Below are 27,837 nucleotides of genomic sequence, written 5' to 3' on the forward strand. Positions count from 1 at the left end.
GATATATTGCATCGAGTAAATAGAGGCTATTCTGAATAGACATTCAAACGGTGCGTAAAATTACAGTAACAATACTATAGTAGTATAGTAACAATTAACCTCATTCAAACTCAATCGTATTCGGTGAGGAGGATTTTTTGAAACATTGGTATGCTAAGGATCTGTGAAGGAAGTTTTTGGAGAATGATATTAAATTTGAAGTATAATTTTGCATGGAAACACAATAATTGATCAAGTTTTTCCAGGATACTTGTAAAAGTAAATGCGGATTTTCTTTGTTAATCTAGAAATGCAATATTTCGTAGGAGAGCTATGTAAGCATAAAATGATAAATAACTTTCTAATGTACAATTTGTTGTTATCCAAATAATTCAATAATTTATAATATTTGTTATATTGTAATAATTAGTAATAAAAACAATTTATTATTTGTAATAATCAAAATGACACATAAGAGAGGAGTAATAAAATAGTGCACTAATGGACATTTTGGTTTTTCCTCTATCTGTATATATACACCGGGGAAATGATGGAAAGATAAGAGATCTGAGGAAAAAAAGAATTATTGATTATCGAAAATTGGAGCGAAACCGTTGACAGTTGCAAATATATTCGATGGGAAAAAGTGGTTAGAGCTGCTTCTGTAATATTGAATGATTAATAATTTGAAATCGGAACGTGACTAGTAAGGAAAACATTCGGGAAGCGTGTACGAAGAGAAAGAAACACGGAATTCTCCGATGACTCCCCGCCAATGCCGGCATTTTGGGCGGTGAGCAAGTTACGTCCATGATTTCGCATGCGTATCATATTTCATTACGGCATACATCACGGATGAAGTGTCCTTCGTAAATGTCTCTAGCTGAAAATCCAGTATAATCTTTGCCGGATCGGAAATTCCAAAAGGAGGATCTTTGTTCAACAATACAATTCCATTACTTCTTAATAATGTTTGATGTTGGTTTATATATTTTTTTCAAGAGGGAATTACTGTACCTTTCAACTTTCGCGTAATTTTTTTGTTTTTGATAAATTTGATAAATTTGAAAGAATTCTCAAAGAGGCGACATTCTATCTTGCTTGTATCAACAACGTGCTTTCTAAAACTGGAGCATACTTCTTATTCTTTTCCGCACTACTGTAACCAGAAATAGATCAGAGCCCAATATTCCTTCTTATTTCTTCAAAAAAAGGTTATTTTATATAGAGATTCTATGGATATTCCCTCATAGTCTAAGTTTGGTCAAGACTTCTATAAGATGCCTCGGATTGTCTACGTGAAGGTAGACAAAGTAATGACTGTAGATTAAAGAGGAACCACCTTACGAAATCCAGGAAATGAGATTATTTCCTTTCTTAGAAATCCTTAGTTAATATTAAGCTAGGAAAAGAGATTTCTATAAGCAATAGAACGAATCGATAGCATTGGATGTAGTCTGTTCTGGAAGCATTACGCGACACATGAGGTCGTCGGCGATGTATGCCCGACAGACAACAGCCCTGATATGCCAGACGCCCCTGTACTTTCGAATTCTTGGAGGTGCCCCCAGGATTATAGGGAATCCAATCGGTTTCTATCATTAATTATAAAGCAAAAAGCATTGAATTTTCTTCCAAAAATTTCTAATAGAAGTGAAAACATATATAAATTCAAATAAAGTTATATAAATTATCTGAAAACTATGAGTTACCAAGTGTAACTCAGAATTATTAAAATTTCATCATAACTTTGAAGTAATACGCATGAGAATTACAAGTTATAGGTGATAATTATAAGTTTTGTCTGGATTTGTTCTTAAATTTCTTCTTCAAGAACTTTACTTCATTACTTATAGTCTTTATTTATATTTAAATTTTCTTGAAGGAGAATAATTCTGTTTTTTTTCGTTAAAGTAATGTTTTATACAATATAATAAGAAGACGTAGCATAAAAAATGTCCGTTTCTCGGCTTCATCATATGTTAACATAGGGAAATCGATATATTTATAATAGTTCACACATAATATTTTTTATGCCACCGCTAAAAAGCTATGAAATCATCTGAGAACATTTCTTCTTCCGAAAGTACAGAAATCCTGACGATGAATATAGGTAGTGTTAAAAAAAAATTAAAAATTTTGTCTTTAAATTTTACAAAGTACTTCTTAAGATTTTCATTTGTCCTTCAGAGGCATACCTACGAGAAGAAACTGATTTATATACAAAACAATGCGATTTTCAAAAAAAGGATCCACAAAGCTGTGTTTTATTCCTAGGAACCTAAAGCAAGAAAGTCTTCCACAAATTTGCTACAGTACAGTCCGTACTCGATTAACGTTGCTATCGTTGAAGCACAAAAAAGATTGGAAAGTCAAAATCAATTAAAATTTTTTATTTGAAAAAAATTGTTTTTACTGTAGAGGGAAACAATTTGATTGAATTCCTTCTTTTTAAGCGAATTATGACAAATTAAATTTAAAAATAAAAGAAACGAAATTAAAAAAATCAGAAAATTAGAAATTAGAAAATTAGAAAAGAAGAAATTGGGAAATTTAAACGAAATTAAAAAAGATTGAAAAGTCAAAATTTTGTTTAAATTTAATATTAAACAAGTTGTTCTTATTGCATGTGGGGGAAAACGAGTTTGCTTGTATGGTTTTTTTTTTAATGTAAAATGTTTTTTCTTAAATTTTTCAACGATTTTTTTTCAACGAGCTATCACAATATGGAGCCTAGGGGGAAAATTGCGCTTGTTTTTTCCAATTTTTAAGGATGACGCAACCGTACAGTAATCTTAAGGGACAAAATAAAACGACTTCTCCGACGACCTAATGATATCTTTGGGATGTTCAGGATCTTGTAAAGATCCTAGACACATCCTATTAAATCTATCCAAGGATTTCTTAGTTTATGTAAATAATTACTCCAAGACTTGCAGAATTTTGTTTTGTTAAAGAAATATTTTAGACGGTATGATAGTCTCGGAAAGCACACTGAAGAACTTCTGGATGCACTCAACGATGACATTACTCGTTTCTCGAACATGTCAGACTTCAACTACAGGAAAAATCTCGCCCATGCAGCTTTATATGACCTAATTGAAAAAGCAGCAGGAAAAGAAAGAAGTGATTATCCACGAGAGGAAGAACCAATAGAAACGCTGCAGCTTTTTACGGTACAAGACATTTTATCTAGTACTATTGCAATACGGTCTTAAAATCCTAGTAAATATAAAGGAATGGTCCCGAGGAGAATCTGATGCGTGCGGTCGACCATTAGCAACGCAGTCATCTGATAGATATACTACCGGCGAAGCGATTTTTGTCGGTGATTTGAAAGTAAAAGGTAAGTAGGAAGAGTCCTGATTTTTCCTATGTTTTTTTGTTTTTTTGCTTTTTTTGCTTATTTTTTCCTCACAAGCTATTCTATTCTATTCTTCGACCTATTGTAGATCTCGCCCACGCTGCATTTGTGTTGTCTACAGAAGCTCATGCAAAAATTGCTGAGATTGATACCTCAGTAGCGTTACAACAACAGGGTGTACTTGGATTTATAAGTATAAAGGTATTTAATTAACGTTTATTAATTTTCTTTTTGATTTCTCTAGTTTATGAAACGGCTATTAAGGATATTCCGGAAGGTGGCACAAATAATCCTGGTTCGCTTCCATTCAACGTTCTTGGTGCCGATGATACGCCAATATTTTCCGGTGATGAGGTTTGAAAATTTTTCCTGTATTCCTTTCGGGTAACCCATTGACCAGGTCCAAAAATTTTTAAATAATTTTTATGTTGACGTGCTTAGCAGACTTCACCACTGAGAAGTAGAACTTTCGAGACCTCCGAATCTAAATCCAAATAATCCAGAACAAGATCTAAGAAGATATCTATGGATTCGAGAGTTTCATACACTTATGTCTAATCCAATTATGAATTAAAGTTTTTAGGTCCAAGCAGTAGGGCAAGTTATTGGTATGGTTGTGGCAAAAGATGTGAATATAGCCCGAAGGGCTGCGAAACTTGTAAACGTAAAATATCAGCTACAATTGCCTGCGGTTCTAACGATGGAGGTACTTTGAAATATTTAATACTATCATAAGAAAAAATCCGTTTTTATTTTTTTTGTTCTATTAGGATTTATCAAATTTTATGGATTCTATTATCAGGTTGATTTTCTTCTTTATAATCCAGCACATCTGTTTATATCTTTTTCAGGATGCTATTCAACAAAAATCCTATCTCGCAGATCCGTGGATACTCGGTGTGGAGCAAAATGTTGTTGAAGAAGAACTGGGAAAAAGCGAAATTGTTCTTGAAGGTTCTTATAATTTTGACATGCTCTAAAAAGTAATAATTAAAATTTTGATGAGTCCGGATTCACTCGGTCCTCACTGGATAGTTTTCCACAATTGGTTGACCTATTCCCTGAAGTTCAACTCCTGAGTTCAACATTATCCAGTTGGATGTGTGCCAAGTCGCTACCTCATCCTGTATAGACATTTTCTCCTGGCATTTTTTTTTCAAACTAAACGATTTTTCAGGAACAACAAAATTTGGTGCTCAAGAGCATTCATATATGGAGACTCAGGGTTGTATTGCGATACCTGGAGAGGATGACGAATGGTAGGAACTTTTATTCGATTATCCTAACCTTGTGGTATTTAAATTCACATGGAATCATCTGGAATTCTTTCAAATTAAGGATTATTCATGCATCAACTCAATCACCATCCTTGTTACAACTGCATACCTCTTCTGCTCTTGGTATTCCTGCTCATAAAGTAATAGTTAGGGTTAGTGTGCTTGCCTTTTTATTCACTTTTTATTTGAGCAATAAGTGGAATAATAATTATTTTTATTAAGGAACGTCCACTCCTAGATTCTAATGTGTTAAATCGAATGAAAAATTCCTTAAAAAAAATTCTAAATTATTAAAAATAAAATAAACTAAAATTGAATCAAGCATCATCACCATTGAAGTGATACTATCAACTGTTCGTTTCCCTCATTCTTCTGATATTTCTACCTTTGCATTGTCCGGTAGGATGAGGAGTTCCTTTTTGAGTTAAGAGTATCTGTTTTTGGTAAGTGCTCCCAAAATTCCATTACCATGGAGAGGAAAAATGCATTTCGAAGAAATCCTTATCATATACGACCTGGTTTGCCCTTATGAGCATTTAAAAATATGGTTATTCAATCAAATTATTTATAATGGAGTAAAAACAAGAAATCGTCAGATTCCATAAGTTTTTATGTGTTTTATTTTCATGTAGGTCAAACGTGTGGGTGGAGCATTTGGAGGAAAATGTACTCAAAGCCTTCCGCCGGCCGTTTGTGCTATTGTTGCGGCGAATTCACTTAAAAAACCAGTAAGTGTTGTTATGAGCCGGAATGAGGATATGCTTATCACTGGAAAACGTCATCCGGCTATGGTAAAATACAGGTATGTTGATTTTTTTTTGTGGAATAGTCTATATAAATAGATCCTAAGAAAATTTACAGGATTGGTATCGATTCGAACGGCATATTCAAGTGTGCCTATCTTCGTATTTATCTTGATGGAGGTTTTTCTATAGATATGTCAGCGATGGTGAAGCTCAATTGATAACAAGTCATGTTTCTTCCAGAAATTTCAGTACAAATTTAGGTGACACTTCTTTCGACAGCCATGTCTGATACAACATTACGTATTCCTGTGATGAGATCTGAAGGTTACACATTAAAAACAAATAAGACGAGTAATACAGCATTCCGGTTGGTAGTTTTATTTTTTATTTATTTACATACACCAATGATCCACAAAAAAAGAAAAAACAAGAAAAAAATTTGGTCAAAGTCAGATCAATTTTAAAAAATCGGCACCGAATTTATTTTGAATGGAACCTGGCGCAGACATTTTGGTGGTTTTTTTTTCTTTTTTATCGAAATACATTGAATCTAAGAAAATCAACCGAATCCTTAATTAATATTTTACTTGTTGTAGAGTTTTAAGCAGAGCCTAACGCACTAACGATTGCATTATCTTTGTTCCAGAGGTTTTGGAGTTCCTCAAGCATATTTCGCTATGGATTGCATCCTTCAACATGTTGCACATAAAGTAGGAAAATCAGTTGAAGAGGTACATTGACATAATAGCTATTTTTATTCTATAAATATTTTTAAAGTTAACTGAGCCGGATCAATAACTATTAAAAGTTCTCTGGACGAGTTCTCATCTCTGGATGCGGTGCAAAAATAAAGACGTTTGGTGGTGATTGCTTTGAAGCATTAACGACACCGGGCTTTTTTTTTACCTATCTTGCGTCAATCGACTTTTATGAACTGTTTTTGAAGAAGGAAATAATAGCAATAAATAATAATAACTCATCAAGCACGGAAAACGTTAAAAAAAATAGAAAATCATGAGAAATATCCACTGTAAAGTGTGCGGCTCGCCGTTAAACCCGTCTGTCGTCAAAGGTTAAGGTTGAAGGAATAATTTAGAATTAAATAAAATAAAAGCAGTGAAAGAGGATTTAACCATAGCAGAGCGCTGTTTTTTTTTTCTCTTAACCTTTTCGTGTAAAAAAAACCGATTTTTTGCCGTTACTATAAGGTCATTTTTTCAAAAATTGTTGTAGAGATGTAGTCAAATCGTTTTTTTTCTTTATAAAAAATCTGTCTTTATAGCTGTGTTTTTTCACTGTGATCTCTTTTTCCTCCCATTATTGTGGATAATGCTTCAGCTGCACTAAAACATCGTTGAAAATTCCCTCAATATTACTCTGAAGACGTCATTTCAATTTCAATTCAAGAAGATGTCTGCTTCAAGCAAACAACTTCTTGAATTTACACAAGATTAAGCAACTATTCAAAATCTTAGATCCGAGAAATAAACATGAATCCAGCCGGTGGAAAATGTTTGTTTGGATACGAAATACTTAACGATAACCTACTTGATTGTTGGAGAGAATGTATGAAGATGAGCGAGTTTCGGAGGCAAAAAGAAGAAGTAGACAAGTTCAACAAGTTAGTATCGGAATTTTTTGCATTTTTTCTCCCTTTATGCAGTAATAAAAACGAAACAATTTATTTATTTGTTTATTTATTGTTTCTAGAAATTCGGAACATATAAAACGTGGAATAGCAATGGGTACAACCCGTATGGGCTTAACGCATGCTGGTCCTTATGAACAGGTTAGTTTTTAATTTTCTTTTTAAAATTATTTTACATTGTTGATTGCCTGCATTTTTTTTTCTGCCTACCTTTCTATTAAGAGTTTATCAACTGCCTTTCATGAAACCCGACTTATTTCTCCATTATTTGTGAATAAAATTAGAAACCATCGTGGATGGAACAAGTCAGGATTTTTAGAATTCCGTAAGCATTAGTTTGGAGCATTAGGATTAGTTTGTCTAAGAACTACACAGAGTCACACCAACGTTGATAAATTTTTTCAACATTTCAAAATTTTATCGCTCACATTTTTCATCGTGCATCACAATAATTCATAAATATAAACATCTTTGGATTATTGTAAGACGAGGTCGCTAAAATTCTTTTTTCCTCGAGTTCCTCGAGCAGAGTGTTTTCCCCACTTATACACCTCGCCTTATTACTAGCGCCTGAATACCACTGGATTACGGTAAGAATCCTTGGGTCTTTATGTGATGTCATGTGTCATATCAACCAAAAAGAGTATTTTTCTTCGTTGTCCAAACAGCACACGTTATAAGAGCAAATGCACACCAATTTGCTTCGATGGGACCCACTCATTCTCCGACCTATGCGCGCCAGTTTATAGGCATGGTACCCCACTCTTACTCTTTGCTGCCGTGAGATTCCCATCTTATTTTTGTCATTTCTTTGTGGCACCTGTACACCAATTCACAGGAGTGGGACCCGTCTCAACACTCCCTCCTACTGTCATTATTGCGTGGAACTCATCTCATTTTACAGTTATTTGTCTTTTTTTTTATTTCTTTTATCATTTATTATTATTTTGTTATTTACTTATTTTATTATTATTATTTTTTATCTTTTTATTTATTTTTACACCGTGTGACCCATGTAACGCTATGTTCATGTTGTCTGGCGCCGTCTCACCTGTGCGATGCAGTGGGACCCATATCACTGCTTTCTGCCACCGACGTAACAATCTACCCAGGTTAGACCGATCTCACCTCACCTTACTTGTGACGCCATGGGGCCCATATCATCTTGTCCCAATGCTTTCTGCTGGCGCACTAATCCACCGTAATGGGACCTATCTCATCCAATCTTGCTGCTAGCACAGTGGGACCCATCTCACTCCATATTTCTTCGATCTGATGCCGGCGTACAGTCATTCTGACGTAGTTTTTCCCGTCTCATTATATCTCACTGGTTTGCGCAATTTTCTGACACCGATGGACCTGTTTCACTGTTTTTTGTCGGAATTCCCTTTCACTCACCCCACATTATTTTTTTTATTCACTACTTATTTTTAATTTTCTATTCTACGTTTTTAAGAGAACAAATTTTTATAAAAACCGCTTCGTTACTTTATTTTTCAGGCTTCAGCCTTAGTACAAATTTATTTGGATGGTACTGTAGCGGTATCAATCGGTGGAATTGAAATGGGTCAGGGACTCAATACGAAATGTCTTCAAGTAGCATCTCGTGCACTGGATGTAAGTTCAATCCAGAAATTTTGCTAGATTTTGGAGAATTACAGCCGGAATTGTGTTGAAGTATCGTTACGAATATTTTCTTCATCACTTCAAATTCAGCTTCCAATAAATATGATCACAATAATTGAAGCCGGAACGGATAAAACGTGCAACGCACCGGAAACAGGAGGAAGTCAAAATGCTGATATTCATGGAAGAGCCATACAAGTAAGCCCACCATGGATGAAATATCTTCTAGGATCGATTTATCCTTTATAATAGGCTCAGAAAGTTTTTATTCCTTTCGTAAACCTCTTTGCGTCCACGGATATTTCAATATTTATATTTATATTTCACGTCATTATATATCGTTGTGATGTGCTCAGGAAGTTTCTATGGATTTTTAGAGATGGATCTTTTAGGCTTGTTGTGACAAACTTTTGGAAGGGTTACGACCAATTTTGAAGGAAGAACCAGACTGGACAAAAGCAGTTTTTAAAGCTTACCAAATGAGATTACCATTACAAGCGTCAGAACATATTCGGTATGGATTAGAAGTACACGCATAGTGACCTTGATCATCCACCCACGCATTTTTCACACTTTAGGATTGATCGACAGAAATATGGGATTCCGGAGGAGTCACCAACATATCATACTAGTGGAGCGGCTTGTGTAATCTCAGAGATTGATTGTCGAACTGGAGAGAATAGGGTGAGTTGCGCTACATTATTTGAGTGGGCGGAGCTTACCCTACGGGTGGAGCTTACCTATTCCGTTTTATCACAATAAAATCTCAGTTTATTGCATGAATTAAATAGTATTTAGCTTCTATCAGTCGATATTGTTCTGGATGTTGGACGAAGTATTAATCCGGCTATAGATATTGGACAAATTGAAGGAGCTTTTATGCAGGTGGAATAGATTTTTTGACAAAAAAAACTTTTTTTTAACTAATAGCATTAAGTGTTATGGAAATATGACATGTGAGGAATTGACCTATGATAAAAACGGAAAACTCGTGCAGAACTCGTTTTACAAGTACAAATTACCAACATCCGCTATGACCCCTAAAAGGTATTTTTTAGTGTCTTAATTTTTTTCTTAATAATTTTAATCTCACATTTTTTGTCCGTTTCAAAGGGATTTTTCGCGGGATTTTTGATGATTTAAAACAATCCACGTAACGTTTTTTGAAGGTTCCGAGTGAAACTCCTGAAAGAGTCCAGTACGTTCACCGATCAAGTATACTCATCTAAGGTGTGGATTTTTTTTTAACACTTATTATTGTTTATAATATGTTGATTATAATTTTTCTTGTTCTTTTATTATAATTTATTTATTTTTTTAAACAATTTAATACAAACATATTTTCAGGGCGTAGGTGAACCCCCATTAATGCTAGGCGTGACAACATTTGCCTCTCTTCGTTATGCAGTCGATGCACGTCGTCAGGATTTAGGCCTTTATGACTTCATTGAAATTTCTGCTCCGTTAACAGCAGCGAAGATTATTTTCCTTTGTAATCCGTAAACATAGTGCTTTAGCAAACCACAAGATAATCCAAGGAGGCGTGGTTATCCGACGTTTCCTTCCGAATAATTCTGAAGTAGAATCAAAACGAAGCTGTGAAGTTTTGCTTCTCTGGAGAATAACGTTTTATTTTTTTAAATGAATCCTCTCTCATTCACACAAATTGTTTAGCACCATATTTGTTTCGGTTATAGCTTCAACCTTTTTTCTTTCACTTTGTCTCATGTAGCAATTTTTTATTTTATCAAATATATACTGTCTCCGACATCTGAGATACCAGTCACTTGTCTCCTGTTTTTCATTCCTGCATACCTTTTCGAACTTATTTCTATTTTATACACTTTGTATTCATGCATTTTTTGCTCGAGTGTTAACTTTTTTCCACTTCAACTTTTCCTTTCGGCATCAAAGAGTGCGATAAGGTGTAATTTTCTTGTTGGAAGTAGAAATCCTAACAACACTGAAATGTCGGAAGTTACCACAAATTCATGGTTCTAGTTTCGCTCATAATTGATGCATATGAAAATAATTTTAAGCATTTCTAACAGCTGACAGCTTCAGATTGTCGTTTTTTCGACCTCAAAGATCGTGTCGTTGTTAGTTTCTAACTCATTTTAAAAGTATGTTTTCTATTCCTTGATGTTATCTGGATAAAATTTTAGTTCCATCTTTGTTTGGTTACATTTATGACTTTTTGGATTGGGATAGGCTTCGTAACAGTGAATTCCTTTTGTCGTGATCTTCGTTGCACTGCGAAAGCCAGATCGCAGGCGAATGCGATAGCGCTGCGATTACTGAAGAGCAGCAAAGTTCGCTGCCCAGTGCAGTATATATAATGGTTGCCACTGTGAGCTACCTCATCTCACAGAAATAGTGATCAGATTACTACGTCTAGCTTCGTTAATATGTTCGGACAGTGCTTCTCACTGAGTACCGTAACCATTTCCCTTTCCGGGGAAAGTCCGAATGTGCGTCATGTGATAGAAATACGAATTTACTTAATTCTATACTACCATGTGTCTCTCTAACCTTCACGCTAATTCTTACCCTCTTTTATGACTTCCCCTGCCCCAACTCAGATCCAGAAATATTCTACCGTATCTTGAGTTCATCGCGAGATAAGCTGGGCAGGGAAACCTCCGCGCAATTCTCAGTGCGGTGAGGTTTCCATCTGCGCGGCGATTGGTCGTCGCATGCGACCACCGTCGCGGCAACTGGGTGGCCGCGCGAGCGCGACCTCCCGGTCAAGCGTGATCAGCAAGGGATCTGTTTTGATCTTTGATCTACCACTAATATCTTAGTTAAAAGGGAGGGAAATGAGGAAGAGAAGCACATTTTGATTTCTGCTATGTAGCCAAACCATGAAAAAGAATACTGTATTGAAAGATAAAACAACAAGGAACGAGTCTATAGACTGTAATATATACATTCAACTTACAAAACTACCTAACTCATAAAACTTATACTCACAAAATTATCTTAGTAATCTTATTAATCAAGAGATCTGATACCCCATTAACAATAGCAATGAATAGGGACGTCTTAGGAAGCGCAATGAGTGCATCAAATTCTGAATATTATTTTTTCATCACCATCTTCTGTCATTTTTATTTGCTTTTCTCACTTTTGCAAGTACACTACTAATTGAATTTTTCTAATTCTTCTTCAGAAACATAGACTTTCAAAATTTGATATTAACATGAGGAGCGTGACTTTATTGAATTACTCAGAATATTTATGTTCAGAATAGAATATTCCATGATCCAAACAGAATTCATCCTTGCACTTACATCAAAGTACATTTATTCCTGGAATGAGATGTACTTAACGAAGATGTGTCTGATGTTTGCAGCCGCTAAACGTAAAAATCCGCATTTTTTCCCGACAAAAGGTGTTTTTCCTGGAAAAAAAGGTCTGATTAGTTCACTTTTACCTTCAAATTGCTTACGTTCCACATTTTAGCACAAATCAGTGGGGAACTTAGAGGTTCGCTGAATCAGTCATGGAAAAGAGCATAAAAAAAGTAAAAAAAGATGGAAGAGTCGTTCAAGGAATGAGTTGAAGGGATAATGAGATCACAATGGGGAAAAAAATCGGTAACATCGGGAAATGAAAATAGGTGAGAAAAAAGCAGCTTACAATCGAAGAACTCATGAAAGAATCAAACTTATTGCTATAGCCTAAGGAAAAAAAAACCTCTGAAGAAAGAAGAAAGAGAATAAAATACTAACCATTCCGGTTGTAACATGAAAATTACGTGGAAGTTGGGACAAAAAAGGACAAAAATTGCCCAATAATAGCAACGTAATACGAAGGTAAAAGTGAATAGCTGAAGTGTAAACAGTTACTCTTGAGTTGTAATAAAATAAATTAATAAGATTAAAAATTTATTTGTAAATAGAAAGCTAAATGTAGTTTTACAAAGTATACGAGAAAAGACATGAGCTTGTCTGCGAAGGTCTCCAGCACCTCACTAGCGGTGAACGCAAAAAGAAAGAAACTGTCCTTTTGTACCTCATAATTCCCTCCTTTTCGTCATAAGTTCCCAATCCGCTATTTTCAATCATCACTGAGGATCTGAGTGAAACCTATCTAAAGGAAACCACCGAATCGAGATTTTTCCTCACATTAATCCATTATTATTACTCTTATTTATTTATTTATTATTAATACATTTCTTCATATTTCAAGACTATATTCCGCTGCTTGGAAAACGTAGTGCTTCAGCCCAATAATTTTCCGTCAAACAGAATTCGGAGCTCAGTTTAATATTCGTCACAAGCACCGAGCGGCGAGAGGAATTGATCTCTCGACCACTCGCTTAGAAACAGCGGAAACATGCGTTGCGCCATGCACAGACTGGCTAGACACTTCCTAGAATACTTTAGTCGTCGCTAAATTGCTACAGAGGTAATAGTAATAGTGAGAAACGAATGAGATAGAATTTTCACCTGGGGACACTAACCGTTATCTCAGTTATTTTAACTCCTTCGCATATGTAATTCTCCCTACAAGACTCAATGAGAGTAGTGAGGGTAAGTAGTCTATTAGCTGTCTACCAAAAAAAAACATTCGTTTACCGTCCAGTAATTTTTTTAAAAATAATATTTTATTGTTCATACATGTGTTGCTTAAAGTACATAAAGAATATAAATTGTATAAAAAGGGATTTGAAAAGACTCGAAAAGTTTGCTACTAGTATAATGCTGATTCTGCTATATTAGTAATGCGATTGTATAAGTATCTCACCGTACTCTTCTTAACAGCCGCAATTTTACCATATTCTTCTTTATTATTTACTCACTTGCTTAAGCTGTACTGTTCCAGTGACACTTATTTAAAGAATAAATCTTACTGTATGTACAAAGCATGCATTCTCAGTTGTTTCAGTCTCGTCATCATATCCCTCCCTTCTGATATAAAAGTGCTCCTCAGTCAGGAAATTCCATTTCAAAATAATTCCCTGGAATAAAATTTTCCATTTTCTACCTCTATTTTTTTAACTATGTGTGTGTGCCAAACGACGTTGCCGCCAGCCTGAAGTTGGTCAAATTTCTTCTACCTAATTTAAAAATTTATTTGTGCCCACTAAAAATCTAGGTCCAAAGTCTAAAAAGATATTTTAAGAAGAGAAAAAAAAACAAAAATTGGGGTCTATTTTGCTTACGAACAAAAAAGGGGTAAAAATGAATTTCAGTACTTTTTCAGCAAAAAGATAACCGAATGAATTCTAGTTAATTCATCATCAGAAGCCAGCAGACATAATCCTAGAAGAGAAAGGATGGGAAATGTTGCATTCTAATAAATTTTGTAAATCTGCTCAGTCTGACATACTTATTTAGTAGCTAAAATTTGCCTGTTTACTTTAATATACTAATTTCACTAACTTCTACATACAGGTGTCTGAGTACTGGATCAGTCTCATTCTTGATCCATAATTTACAAGCTGTACAAGCTTCCCTCACGTTTAATAGTAGCTTATCTGGATCTTCTCAATTATCTAATGGAATATTCTACATATTACTTTGTCATCCTATCCTTCTTCTTCATCATTTCAGCCACTTCTAATGATTTCTTCCTTTATTACTTCTTCTTTTTACTACATTTTCATAATCACAATGATTTTTCTAAGGTGGACAAAAAATGAAGTATGGGTGGATGTTTATGGTCGCAATACTTGCAGTAACTCTCGATGATATCTCAGGATTACCACAGTACCGTAGACTGATTAACGACTACAGCGTGAGTTCAATAATTCGTGATTTGTTGATGAGCTTCCAGGATAGTTTGTCGCTCCATTCATATTTCATCAAATTTCAATTTTTTCGAATATTTCTTTTCCAGTCAAGTGATTCAGCGCGAATTTATATCATATGGCATTTTAAACAAAAAAAGTATGAAATGTACGTAAATTTTTGTCCTTTCTCCATTTTTTTTCTAACGTTGGAAAATAAACAGGACGAAAGTTAAGATTTCTTCTAATAATAGTTTGGAAGTGCTCAATAATTTTTACACCTTTTATAAAAAATTATTGAATTAATTAGCGGAACTTTTCTGGAATACTTATTTAGGCTTGAAGGCCTCTCTTAGTTTTTTTTTTTTAACCTTACTATATCTAACACTAAGGATTCGTGTTGTGGTCCCAGTGATTATTTTTCTCTTTTTTCTTATAGTATATATTTGTTATTTTTTGTAGGATCAATTTTAATTTTTATTTATTTATTTATTATTATTATTTTTATCTCAACATTCTTTGTAAAACTTAAATATCGTACTTCTCCGTTAGTAACGATGATTAGTATTGATGGAATAATAAACATATAAACAAACTAATAACCAAATGCGCTTCCAGGCAACCCTTTTTTTAACGATGCAACAATTTTTTAAAGATTATCATTTTTTTCATCGCATAAAGCAGAATTATCTTTGATGATGGGTTTTATGAGCTTGCAGAAGAACCAAAAAAAACATGATTAATCACAACTTAGAGCTGATCCGTGTATTCCGGTTCGTTCAGGGAAGATCATTAATGATTCCTCGTCAATCTCTAATGAAGTCTGGAAGAGGATTCAAGTCTGGTTCATTCACTCCGATTAATTCGTTCAGAAAACGTTCACTATACCAACCGCATGTGAGCTTCTTCACGTGATACACTTTATTTCTGGAAGTTCTACTCCAAAAATGTTTGTTAAGGATTATATGAGTGCAATGTGGACGCCACGTTTGTATGATGGTCTGTATATTTCTGGGCATGCTTGGATCCCTCGATTTGCAGATCCTTTAAGTATCGAGCAAACGGTGAGTACTTAGAGCAATCCTAGGAACAACTCAAGAGATCTTTTCCTATCTTTCGAGGTAGTAGTACTGCAAAACCGGAAGGAATAACAGCATTAAATTGAAATTGCTAATTGTTACTTTTCTTTTCATCACTTTACAGAAAGAAGATGAATATCCCGATAATTTTGGGATCTTTGAGCAACATGAAATTGTTTTTCCAGAATATGCTATCCTGAGATGCGTCCTCAACGCAATCGATGTGAAGGGATAAGAACCAGACAAGCTAGCAGTCTACTGAGAAATGCGACGTTTTTTTTTTTGAATAAAGAGATTCTAAAGAATCGACTTGGAATTGAGAGTTCTAGCAAGGGAAAGTTTTGAGAATTCATTATGCGAAAGTTGACACTAGTAATTTTTTTTTCGCATTCCGATAAACTGCACACAATTCAACATAAAAATTGAAGAGATGTCTCGTTTTTGCGCCGAATTTTATCCCAACAGTTTGCTCGGATTAGACAGCTGATCAATTACAGTACCAGAAATGCAGGGAACAAAGTGATGTCATATTTCCACTCCTACAAGGAGCTAGTCCTATGTTTTTCAAGAAAAAAATCGGGAGAAAAGCTTCATTTGTTGTCACCACCGTATTAAATAGGTATAAACAAGATGTAGTATAAATGCTACAGAAGAAAGACACATTGTGATCACCAGTCAGATCCTACATTACCGATATAGACGTTTAATTGAGAATTTGACGCCGCTGTTTCCAGTGATGGAGCAGTACTCTGAAATATTTAGTAATCGTGGATATTTGTAATTGATCCCACTAAATAACTTCATTTAAAGGCATCAGCCCACGAATTTGGAGTGGTACGGATTTCCGGTATTCGTATACGGGATCGTAGATCATTGAGAGAAGGATGATTCCGTCCATTTCTTCCTAATTGCCGTAGAAAACGGTCCGGAAGATGCGGCTTCAAGCGTTCCGGCGCACTATTTTCCACAAGGAGTTCGATTGGAGCGCGCCAACATTGTGCACGCACGCATCTTCCGGGCCGTCTTTTACGGCAATTAGGAAGAAATGGACGGAATCACACCCGTCTCCATACTCTACTATAAGAATACTCCACCTGAAATCCGCACCACCTCAGATTCGTGGTATGCTGCCTTTAATAATTACTTATTCACGAGGAATGTAAACAGATAGGAATAAGTCCTAGAACAAATTGAAAATCTACTGTGTTGTCTTCAATGTAAGATCCTGGTAATGTTCGATCATACCTGATTGAGCGCATTATGTACACATTGCATAATTTGCGCCCATTTTTCACGTGTGAATAGATTTCGATACTCAGGTTGTTGTGAGATGTCGTCCAGTTCTTGGACACTTGTCGCCATCAACAACTGACGTCTGAACATTGTGTCTCTAACAAGTAATTGACGCCATCGACCTAAAATATAACGTTTCTAATGCTGAAAAATTACGAAAGCATCTCAAGGATTGTGATTTCCACGATTTGAGAGGGAACAGAAATAATATACAAAGCAAATAAAGGATAAAATAAAAGATAAAGTGTCTGGCATTAATCAATCTGCTTGGAATACGCCATCTCCTTTACCTCAATTCAAAACCGTTTGAGGTATACGTGAACACGTGTCTAGCCTATACAATGAGTTCCGAGGACTAGCCGATGTCAAGTCAGTGTTTTTATCCTCCGAGACAAGTCTTGTAGCAATTTTTTGAGGGACGAAAATTTTGGTTGGCACTAGGACGGTTTTGAACCGTCGATCGACCGTGTAGACACAGCAGGACCAATTACCGGCTGCGCTGTGCCCGCCTTAGATGTATAAAGGAAATATAGTATGTACTGTTTATGAGGGAACAGTAACATCTCCTCTCCAAGATGACAATATCCTGTTTGTACACTTCTGCGAATGCAGTAGCTCAAATTCTCACCAATTTAGAATACGACTTATTTTTTGTAAAATAGGTAGGTGTAACGCAATCGATAAGAGGTCCGCTGTGGCCGCACGGTTGATGGTTCGAGATCGCGCTAGTTCCAACCAAGCTTTTCATGCCTCCGGCGTCGATAAATTGGTACGACTTGTTCGGGAGGATAAAAACACCAAATTGAAACATCGGCTGGCATACGCTAGTCATTGTATACGCCAGCGCACGTTCCAAATCCTCAACGATTACGAATTCCAGTAAAACGCGTTCGAGCATCTCAAGTAGATTGACACGCTGGAGGATTTATCCTTTTATCCTTCTGTACGATATGCTCACCTAATTCCTGCTCTGTCAGCTTCCGGGCACCAAAACCACGAATAGGCAAAACACATTTCTCAAGGATCTCGATCGGAGGCACATCACGATGTTCAACAAGGAGTTCTCCTATAATGCCGCTTATTATCCAGAAAATAAGAGAGCATTTTGATTCAGTTTTCAAGCATATACCTTTATGTGTTTCATCACTTTTTCCTTGCTCAGCGGTTTCGGCTGCATGATATATTTCTGTTATGGATCTATATGAGGAAATTCCAGAATCCTCAGGACGACCTGCTTCCTGCTCAAGTGAAGTCACCTTAAGGCTACCTCCCCTGTTAACAGAAGAACCAGCAATAAGGCAATGTCGCCATTCCGCATAACTTTTCGGAAGCATTTGCTGGAAGAGAGGATCTATCCGTCAACAGAAAATTACAGAATAAGATAAATTTTACCTGTACATTGACATCGGTACCAATATCAACTCCTCGTTCACTGAAGAGATCAGGATCATTGAATTCCAGACGAGACGCGTACTGACTACGTTGGCTATTGCGTTGAGAGTGTGTTCGTTGCACGTATTCCTCCAAGTTAGATCTGGAAATTCTGGAAGAGTTTATGACGAGGTTAAGGATCAAAATACACTTTTTTCTTCGCACAGAAACTGGAGCAAAGTTGAAGGTTTTCAAGTCTTTCCAGTAGATTACGATTTCAACAAAATCAGTGCAAAAGTTTCTGGATCAGAGTTTTTCCAGACATCGTCCCTCAACAGAACATACCTCAAATTCAGCCCATTTGAACTCGTTCTTTCGAGTGTACTTAAATAGTCTGCTCGATTAGAACTAGGTTGTCGGCTTGGAACATCGGTCTCGAATTGTTTTCTACCATAGAATCCAGACGAAGCATAGTGTGAACCGTTCTAAAGCAACATACTACAATGAAATGGATGAAACAATTCCAGAAAATTCTCGGAATTCTCACGCTGCCATCTCTGGATGTTCCATAGATTTCCCTCATGGATTGAGCGGCATCTTCTCTAAAAAAATTGAAGTTAATTTTTTCAAGAGACCCAGTATTTGTTTTGAAAACTGCATTTTTACGACTAATCCTTTCATGTCAGTGCTATGGAAACTCCAGAATTTTTAGTTATTTCTCGATTTTTCCATAATTTTCTCATCTTCTATTTTTTTCTCTGTTTATACTATGTGAGGCACATGGATCTCTTAGACAAACCATTCCGACCCATCAAGAAAAAAAAGTACAGAACTTCCATACCTGTCAATATTTCTTCCGGAATTTTTCTTGAAGATTCCACGTGGTTTTGCCGCTGGTGCAGAAGATGCACTACGTGTCGCTTGAGCTGTAGATGATGTTTCTTGTGATTCAGCCGGAGAAACTGCAGCTGAATTCGTGTGACCCCTGAAACGTAAAAATCCTCGATGAAAAAATTTCATAGCAATAAAGTCAGGGAAATGTACTCTGAGAAATTGGCACGATCACTACGATTGGCCTCTCGACCGCCCCACCAAAGCGGATGTGAATTGTTTTTGTTGTCATTAGATCCTGAAAAAAAAGGGAAAATACCACTTCTGAAGCTGTCATCTGATAGCACAAAGACGTTCTAGTAGTTTTACAATATATTTTAAATTCAAGGATTCATACCTCCAGGTATACCAACAAGTAAGCGTGAACGATTCTGTTTAGCCTCATGATGTCGTTTCAGACAAACGTACAGACAGCAAAGAATACACAAAGCCAACAGAACGGCTCCAAGCAGTAACGGTAATAACCAGACGGAAAGGTTTGGAGCTGCACGACCACGTTGCTGAGCTCCTGCTCCACTGCTACAAGATATACGCTACATTTATACAAATAAAATATTATCTAGTTGTATAAATACTATGTGAGTACCTCGAGCAAAAAACCAGAAACATATGTAATTATAATAATGTGTATGTGCGAGAACTGGTCCTCATGCGTACTGACAACTCAACAAAACCTCGCTGTTATAGATCACATGTTTGAGTTGTTCCACCGTTTCTTTTTTTGAAAAGGTATCGGACGTTTTATGTTTTCTTTTATCGTGCAATATAGCCACAAATAAAAGAACCAGTTTTCGTGCAGATACTCTGGAATTTCATGGTTTCCACGTTTACGACAAAATGCGAAGGAACGTAAAAGGGAATGATAAGAAGATATGTACGTAAATATAGAGCAAAAACGGAATGAACAGGTTCCAGAACTCTAATGAAGCTCCAATACAAATTTTTTTTAATGGGTTTTTTTCGTGAATATTGATTTTGAAGAAATTCCAGAGCGCTCTGTGCTTCATCCTCACCTCTCGGCTGTAGTAGCTGTTTCAACTCGTACAGGTTGTTCAACAGGATGAGTATCCACTTGAATATCGCTTATATCGTTCACATTCTTTATCCCATCGCTTCCAGTTCGATCCGTGATGCGTGACGGCAGCTGAGGGATGATCGAATTCGGGCCAGGATTTCGGCCGTCCAATAAATCCGTCAACTGACTGTTGTGCACTATAAACGGAACGATAAAAAAAGATTGAGTTATCATTCGAGCAAAAACAATTACTGTCGTAAAAGAATATATGTTATGCAGATTAAAAAAAAGGAATTATAATTTTGTAAATCACCTCCTTGGCGATTATTGGCGTTTGATCCTGAATTTTGTCGCTTCAGTAATTCCTCCAACTGAGTACCTATACTTGCCACATCGACACTGGCCATTTTTTCTGTCCCCTTAAATATTACTGGATTAGTCAAATTATGAAGGAAAAAGTTGAAGGATCTAAAGAATGTGAAACAACGTGCTCGCGATTTCTGGAATATAATGGCCTGAATTGATTATTGAGGAATGGTTTAATTAATTGACGAAACGTCAACTGGTTTGACATAAATGATCAAAAAAAGTGCTAAACATTGAGAACCTGGATATTTTTAAACCGAGTAGCTGGGAAAGGTTTCCCTAACTGTCAGTAAATTTTGAAAAGGGAATCTCAAATGGAGAAGATGGACAAAAATAGAATCAAATTAAAATCGTTAACAATTTTTCAGGAAAAAATACGTGGAACGGGAATTAATCATCACATATTTTTCCTTCAGTTTTTGTGATCGTTACATATCTCACATAGATCAAGAACATTAAGGAAACCTGAATTATCAAGGGTAATCTTCTGGAAGAAATAATGAATCCAAAAATCCTCGTGGACTCAACAATATAAGGATCTCAAACAAATCAATGCTCAAAGAAAATGGCTACATCCTAAACCGATAGGAAAATTTCCAGAAAATTACCTGAAAATTGCAAAAATTCTTAAACGTGCCTGGGATGTATCCGAGATCCCTAGTCCAGAAGAACCCGTTCGTGTAGTAACAGCAGACGGATGTGGTTGGAGTTGAGGTTGTGGAAGTGTGCCAGTAATTGTATGAGCTGTTGGAATTATAGCACCCGGTGGTAAACCGGCAGACGATGATGCACCACTTAAAATTTTATTTTTCCGTAATATTACTTTATAAAAGTCATCTAATTACCTCTCAATGTTGAAATTCGGGTTAATTATTGGCAGCGGTAATGTTTCCACTTCCGGTAATCCATAAACACATTTTACAGTAAGAGTTTGATCACCTTGTAGGATTACTGCCGGATTTTGTCCGATTCGGATCCGGTTTTGAAAAACACCAGGTGCTGGCTGTAAGAGATACATACGGTAGCTTGTAAGTAACGTTGGGAACATTGCAGGAATGTATCAAAAAACATGGAAAAACATACCATTTGAGTTAGACATGGATCATTGAATACAGCGATTTCAATCACGTATTGAGTTTCGCCGTTCCCCCGTAGACGACATTCTGGTCGGCCTTGAAAACGAATATGATAAGATGAATACGAAGAAAAACAACATCGGCCAAAATGTTTTCTTTTGAAACTATCCTTAAAAGTTGTGAGCGTAAATTCCTTGAAGGTGATTGTTTCAATTTATCACGAAAAGGATGAAAATTTGCGTTTAATAGTTGTTGAAATAATCTTTTCAAAAAAATCATGATAGAAATAAAAATTACATTAAAAATACGGCCATACAAAAAAAAAAGAAAGCGAAAAAGTCACCTGAAACCCCAACAACTATCCAGTCGGTAAATTTCCCTCCAGCATAATAGTTGGGATTGAATTTCACTTCTATCGTGATCAGTTGCGAGCCACATCGAGGAGTCACTGAAATGAACCCGAAACAAAATTACGGGAAAGTAAGTAAATGCGAACTACGTAAAAATCTCTGGATATTCTCATTATAAGAGCTATTGTACCTCGTTTTCAACAAAATTGTGAATAAATAAAGAAAGACCAGCTGCTCAAAAAGCCTTGGATTATATAATATTATGAGAGAAATTATTATAATGAAATATTATGAGAGCCTAGTTGCACCTAGTTTTGTATTTCGAAGTATTAAGAAATCTTCCAATTAAACAAGAACCAACTGGTTAAAAATATTTAAAGTCAGGATAAGGTTAACGGAATCAAAAAAAAACTGCATCAGAGACACTCTTAGGTCGAGATAATTTGTCAAATGAGTAAAAAATCTAAAAACAAAAACCCGATTCCAATTTTCGGACTTATCCAGCTGGATGTCTTCATTCTGAATAATTCAATCTGTAATGGTAACGCTAATCAACCATTTTAATTCTTTCGAAATCAGCTCTATTACCTGAACGTCGACAAAAGTGTCTGGGTCCCGTGACAAACTATCAATTATCTTTATGGGTGTCTTCCGTCGTTGTCTGTTTATAATCACGCTCAACATACCGTTACTATTAACAGCTACAGTTTAACTTCCTCATAAACAGAACTAGGAAACGTCATCGACACGACGTGATGTGAAAATCTCAGTTCACGATGTCCGAATAATTAGGGGAGAACCATAGTTCCGATAGGAAGGAGCAAGACCTTCCTCAGATGAAGGAGGTCTAGCTCATGAGGTGCAGCTCAAGTCCCTACCCTTCCTTTCGTTTATCTTTTCCTTTCAAAAATCTATTCATCTCAAGATGAGGATCCTTTCATCAACTGCCCAAAAATGAAGGGGTCCCTTTGCGAACCGTTCAAAAGTGAGGGAGATTTTCTCGCTAACCGTCGAAAAGTGAAGGAGGTCGGAGCACCGGATCCGACAATCGCTTATATGGGAGGAATTTTAACTCCGGTGTGACATAAGGTTTAGTTAGTTTTTTTTTTCTCAAAAATCTATTCATCAGACAACTTTTTTGAGCAAACAGCAACTTCCTGACTATAGTTTATTGTTATACAAACTTTAGTTATTCATAAATAAATACTCTGATAACGTTGCTAAATCGGATGTGTTTAATGAGATGAACTTCTCGGAAGATCCTTACATCCTATAAGAACAGTATTATATTATACTACTAATTATATATCGTTACATCTTTTCGAGAAAGGAGTTAAGAGAAAGTTCAAATTATTGAACTTTGCAGCGGTGTCGTTAATTAATCAAAAATTCCGAGTTAAGTAATCGGAAGAAGTGTTGGTCAGCCGGATGCTATGTAGGAACGACGTGCAAACCTTTGAAAGCAGGATCCAGTGAGTTTTTCCTCAAGAGAAATCCATAAAAATCACCATCAACCCCAATTCAGGGGTTTTAGAAGGGAAAAAGAAGAAAAAAATTGTAATGGAATTAGATTCTCAAGCGATTTTAGTCCATGAAGATCCGCGATATGATTTTTTTATAATGAATTTTAAATAGAAACGTATTGAGCGTAAAATTCAGCAACTTTTACTTTTCTAAAACTTTCTTTTTACTAATGAAGGAGAAAAATTACACCGGTACCCATTGACAGACTGCTACCACGACCCCTTCCTAACAACATAGCAATTCACCAGCAGACAGTTCCTACAGGAGCAGCACTACATTTCTGGGATCTTTTTTTGCGAAAAGAGCGAGATCATCATAATCCATGGACAATAAAAGTGCTATAGCTCCTGATTTGATATTTATACTCGAAACAGAGGAACAAACTAGTAAATAAGTGATCTGTCATGAACAAGGTAGCCACTAATTCAAGAGTTCTTTTTCTGGCATAGTACTAAAAAGAAAAGACCTCGCATATCCTAGGATAAGAATCCGCTTGACATTTCAAGATATATACATACATCCTGTATATATTCCCCAGCATCAAAAAAGTGAAGACGAAACCAGTTCATTAGCAGTTCCGCTTCAATAGTTCAGCAAAAACGAAACCTTAGGAACATCCAGAAATGCTGGGATTTAAAATTTTTGGATAGGTTGTAGGTTGCTTTCACCATATTCCGTCTTGGTTCTATATGGATATCAGATCAGTCGTTAAAAATTAAATTTGTACTTAGAACATGCTGTAACACTAGCGTTCTAGGATTTGACATTATTTAATTTTATACTATATCTATCACCTCATTATTTCCCTCTGAGAGGAACAAATTAAGCAATTCGACGATGAACTTCGACCTCCCACTATTTTTTCCAATAAAAATTGTTTTCATGACAATAAAATCTCACTAAAGGCGTACGACACATGATCTTTGCCGATAATGTGTCGTAAGCCATTCACGTTTTGAAACACTCCGACCTCGGAGACGGGCACGCGACAATTTTAGAGGTTTTTATAGTCGCTACAGTTTGTATTCGCGTCATTTCGAAACTAATTCCGCCAACAAAAGACTCCTATACTTCTTTCTCGAAAATTCAGGGAATTCCACGACAAAAAACATGCTAATAAAATAGATATATTAATAAATAAAACAAAATGTGGATTGAATAGCCTGAATGACGTCAAAATGGTACATAAATATATGGCAAAAAGAGAAGGAACCGGCTTTAGAACCCTAATGAAGCTCCAACACAATAATATATTTCTTTTATGGATTTTTTTGTGAATATTGATTTTGAAAAAATTCTACAGCCTCCGTGCCCGTGCTCCTACCTCACCCCTCAGCTATAGTAGTCACTCAATTTTTTTCAAAAGATCATTTAGAGCCCGTCAAAACATTGACAAAATGAAAACAATCCCTCTATTCACAGACTAAGGCTAATTATAATTATTGATTGGTAAAGTCTGACGATCGTTACTGTCCGTTGAGGGGGAGGGAGGCCGGTAGTCACTATAATTTGCACTCGTGCGCCGGTAATTGGCCGTCCCTATGCACACCGCTGGTGTTTCGTGGCGAGCGTTATGCCGAAATCGAGAACGCTTTGAAAAATATGATGAATTTGTGGATAATCGAGAAAAAATCTGTTTTCTGCTGTATCAGACCTTCACTTCCCAGTGGAGAAGAAATCTACTTTTGGAGGTTGAGGAGAAATCGTATGGAGGGAAATAAAACTCATAATAGAATGGGATTCGAACATAAAATTCATAGGGAAAAATATTAAACGGACCAAAACGACAAACCTTGAACACGAGGTGGTACTGAGAACTGAGATCTAGCGAGATCGAAGCACAATATATAAAATATCACGAGACGTATCATCGCTTAGATCGACGTTCTAACATAGTTCACACGGAAAATTTGTGCCTCCAAACAAATTACTCTGGAAAAGTTGAAGATTTAACTGGATTACCCAGGTGTATCACAGTAAAAAATAAACTACGGGCTCTAAATCTTCAAATGAAGAAGTGCTTGTGACAGAAATGAACGATAATCTGCAAAAGAATACATCAATCCAGAAATGAAAGAAAATAGGACTCATTGGGCAACAATGAGGTTCCCAAAAGATGCTCTTCAGCCAGGAAAAAATTATAAAACTTTCCAATCGCATTAGTTCACAGAGAAAGCAGTGAAATTCTGGGATTTTTCGGCAGGATTTCTTAGCTTTAACTTCAATAAAATTAAAATATAACAGAAATGTACCGATTTTTCTAGCAAAAGTTAACTCGTAATTTGTTCGGGTCACTTCACAATGCCTAAACTTTCAAGGATCTATCTGCTTTAGAGGATAATAACAAGTTTATTCAAATTATAAAATAATCGCATAGGCTTACTCTGTTTTACAGGTGTACAGTCGCCTACAGACAACTATACTCACATACTATCAAGGTAATTATGACGGAGGTGTATTTATTTATTATACCTTAGAGCAGGTGCATACGTAAAAATCTAAGCACCATGTGACGACTGTATGAACTCGCGCAACTGAAGAAAAACAATGATACAACGCTTTAAAAAAACGCCGATTTAGGCCAATAGCCTCTGGAAGCCAAAAACCGTACTACGTCTACAGTGCACCTAACCATCTGGAGTAATAGAAATAGTCGTAACTGAAATGAAACGAAAAAAATCCTTGGAATGTGAAAATATCAACGAGGACGTAGTAGATAGGGACGTGGCCCCCCTGCCCCTCACCCTCCGGAAGTGTGGCATGTCGCCAAAATGGGCGGAGCCAGTGGTTTGACAAGCCCGTTGGCACGGGCGAATCACGTTCCAAGGACGACAGTGTGTATTGTATGGCAACAACGATAGAAATGTGATGCCAACGAATCCGCTTAGAAATTAAATTCACAGGATGGAAAACCTGAGCAATCATGATGGGTAGTCGATGCTAGTTGTGGAGGAAATAGCTGGAAAAGCCACCTTCATCTGTCATAGATACGAGTCTGGATTCGGCCAGCATTCATAATGTCATATTAATATCCATAGTTTACGATGGATTGGAAGATCTTTCTTATATAACAATAAAAGATGAATCAATAAGTTTATAGCGAAATGTTTAGATGTAGATATGCCCAAAGTAGAAGTCAATGCAATCTGAAGAATCCACCATCACTAAGACCTTTTTGAAGGCGGTACAAGAAAAAAGTCCAGGAAACAATCATCGAATATCGTGCGCAAACAGAGGATAAGTATTAAAGAAAACCAAAAAAACGTATTCTAGCCATTTTTGGCAACAACAAATATTATTGTGGCGATTTGATCGTGCATTCAGCATGAGTAATCGACAATGATTAACAGCGATCAGCTGAAGAGCAAACTCGATAATCCCTGCAGATATTGAGGACAGGATGTTTTCAAAACTGAACATAAGCACGAGAAAAAATATGCGCTTAAAACTGTTACGATACGTTGATTGAAAAACTTTAAAAATACGTGAAAAAAAAGAAAAGAGAAAATCAAGGAAAGAACTGTATTCCCAACTTTCTGAAAATGATAGCGTTAGCTTTCTCAGAAACTCAGAAGTCTTCGTTGTTTTCCTCCTTATTGGACTTGTTCCAAATTTTTAGTTTAATGAATTAAAAAGGAAGCAAAGCAAGAGGTAAAATTGAGTGGGTGGTAAATAATGTACTGTACCTATGACCGTACAAAAATGTATGAAAAACACGAAAAAAAGCATGAAAAACGACATCCGTAGATGTTAAGGATTCTCAAATCTAACAATTCAGAGGAAAAAAACTTCACATTTCAGTAGATCGCCTCGTCATAGGTAAATGTGTTTGGAAGATCCTTAATTCTAAACAAAAAAAAACCCAAAAGAAAACTTTATCTATGTATAAAACTGAAACATTCGTTTAATTCAATGAGTTCATCTTTTCCTAACTCTAACACTGACTCAACCTCCTATTCCGAGTTTATATTACCGAAATCGTTTGAATAAAACTAAAATAATTTGTATCGTAAGTAGTCATCTCATACTATAATAAAATATTATGGATTCTAGCCACAACTGTAGCCATCCACGTTACAAGTTCCAATAAACTACCACTTTACACGTTCTGTAAAACAATGTTCCGAGTCGGAGCGTAATATTGTACAGTATGTAGTAGACACGTCAACGCCGAGAAGATGACAGATCAAGGATCTCCATGAATCCGAAAAAAAATCAGCTAACATTTTGATGCAATTTGTTGCCCGTCATACCGTGAACTTGCTGAGAGTTTTCCTATTTTTGATTAATCGACATTTCGAATGACCGAATTCAAACGTTTTTCGAAAAAACTAGTGAGTGCTACTCGATTCATTCGAATTCGAAATCGTTTCGACTAAATCGACATCAGTAGAACAACATACACGGTAATATGGTATCAGAATACAATGCATAATGTCAGCGCACTCAAAAAATATAAACGAACACTCAGAGTCTAGCACAATTTTCTAAAGCG

The 27,837-nt window shown here is 36.0% G+C and overlaps 3 protein-coding genes across 5 annotated transcripts; 2 read left to right on the forward strand and 1 right to left on the reverse strand.

Annotated features, from left to right (window-relative positions):
- Window positions 1–740: 740 nt before the first annotated feature.
- On the forward strand, window positions 741–10,143 carry RB195_026104 (uncharacterized protein; the record flags this gene model as incomplete). Of its 2 annotated transcripts, XM_064214516.1 has the most annotated exons (23): window positions 741–772; window positions 2,948–3,155; window positions 3,217–3,325; window positions 3,432–3,544; window positions 3,608–3,697; window positions 3,927–4,049; window positions 4,195–4,297; window positions 4,521–4,602; window positions 4,682–4,772; window positions 5,253–5,422; window positions 5,482–5,569; window positions 5,627–5,733; window positions 6,013–6,097; window positions 6,842–6,987; window positions 7,077–7,155; window positions 8,515–8,631; window positions 8,731–8,838; window positions 9,033–9,154; window positions 9,219–9,324; window positions 9,439–9,525; window positions 9,578–9,687; window positions 9,810–9,870; window positions 9,988–10,143. In XM_064214516.1, the coding sequence occupies 23 exons, from the start codon at window positions 741–743 to the stop codon at window positions 10,141–10,143; spliced, it is 2,493 nt and encodes an 830-aa protein (XP_064070397.1). The 2 variants fall into 2 exon arrangements, with proteins under 2 accessions (XP_064070397.1, XP_013292919.2); XM_013437465.2 differs by lacking the exon at window positions 741–772 and having other exon boundaries at window positions 3,024–3,155.
- A 4,143-nt stretch (window positions 10,144–14,286) lies between these two features.
- On the forward strand, window positions 14,287–15,656 carry RB195_026105 (uncharacterized protein; the record flags this gene model as incomplete). Of its 2 annotated transcripts, none has more annotated exons than XM_064214517.1 (4): window positions 14,287–14,385; window positions 15,161–15,274; window positions 15,337–15,441; window positions 15,642–15,656. In XM_064214517.1, the coding sequence occupies 4 exons, from the start codon at window positions 14,287–14,289 to the stop codon at window positions 15,654–15,656; spliced, it is 333 nt and encodes a 110-aa protein (XP_064070398.1). The 2 variants fall into 2 exon arrangements, with proteins under 2 accessions (XP_064070398.1, XP_064070399.1); XM_064214518.1 differs by having other exon boundaries at window positions 14,302–14,385.
- Window positions 15,657–16,124: 468 nt separating this feature from the next.
- RB195_026106 (uncharacterized protein) lies at window positions 16,125–25,213 on the reverse strand (the record flags this gene model as incomplete). Its single annotated transcript, XM_064214519.1, has 17 exons — window positions 16,125–16,205; window positions 16,702–16,871; window positions 17,708–17,815; window positions 17,879–18,086; window positions 18,142–18,283; window positions 18,466–18,605; window positions 18,668–18,722; window positions 18,962–19,105; window positions 19,165–19,249; window positions 19,349–19,530; window positions 20,025–20,223; window positions 20,340–20,445; window positions 21,030–21,186; window positions 21,238–21,395; window positions 21,476–21,564; window positions 21,812–21,916; window positions 25,135–25,213. 17 exons carry the CDS (start codon window positions 25,211–25,213, stop codon window positions 16,125–16,127), a joined length of 2,208 nt encoding a protein of 735 aa, XP_064070400.1.
- Window positions 25,214–27,837: the final 2,624 nt, after the last annotated feature.

Source organism: Necator americanus, chromosome X, assembly GCF_031761385.1.
Source record: "Necator americanus strain Aroian chromosome X, whole genome shotgun sequence".
In the NCBI taxonomy this organism is placed as follows: domain Eukaryota; kingdom Metazoa; phylum Nematoda; class Chromadorea; order Rhabditida; family Ancylostomatidae; genus Necator; species Necator americanus.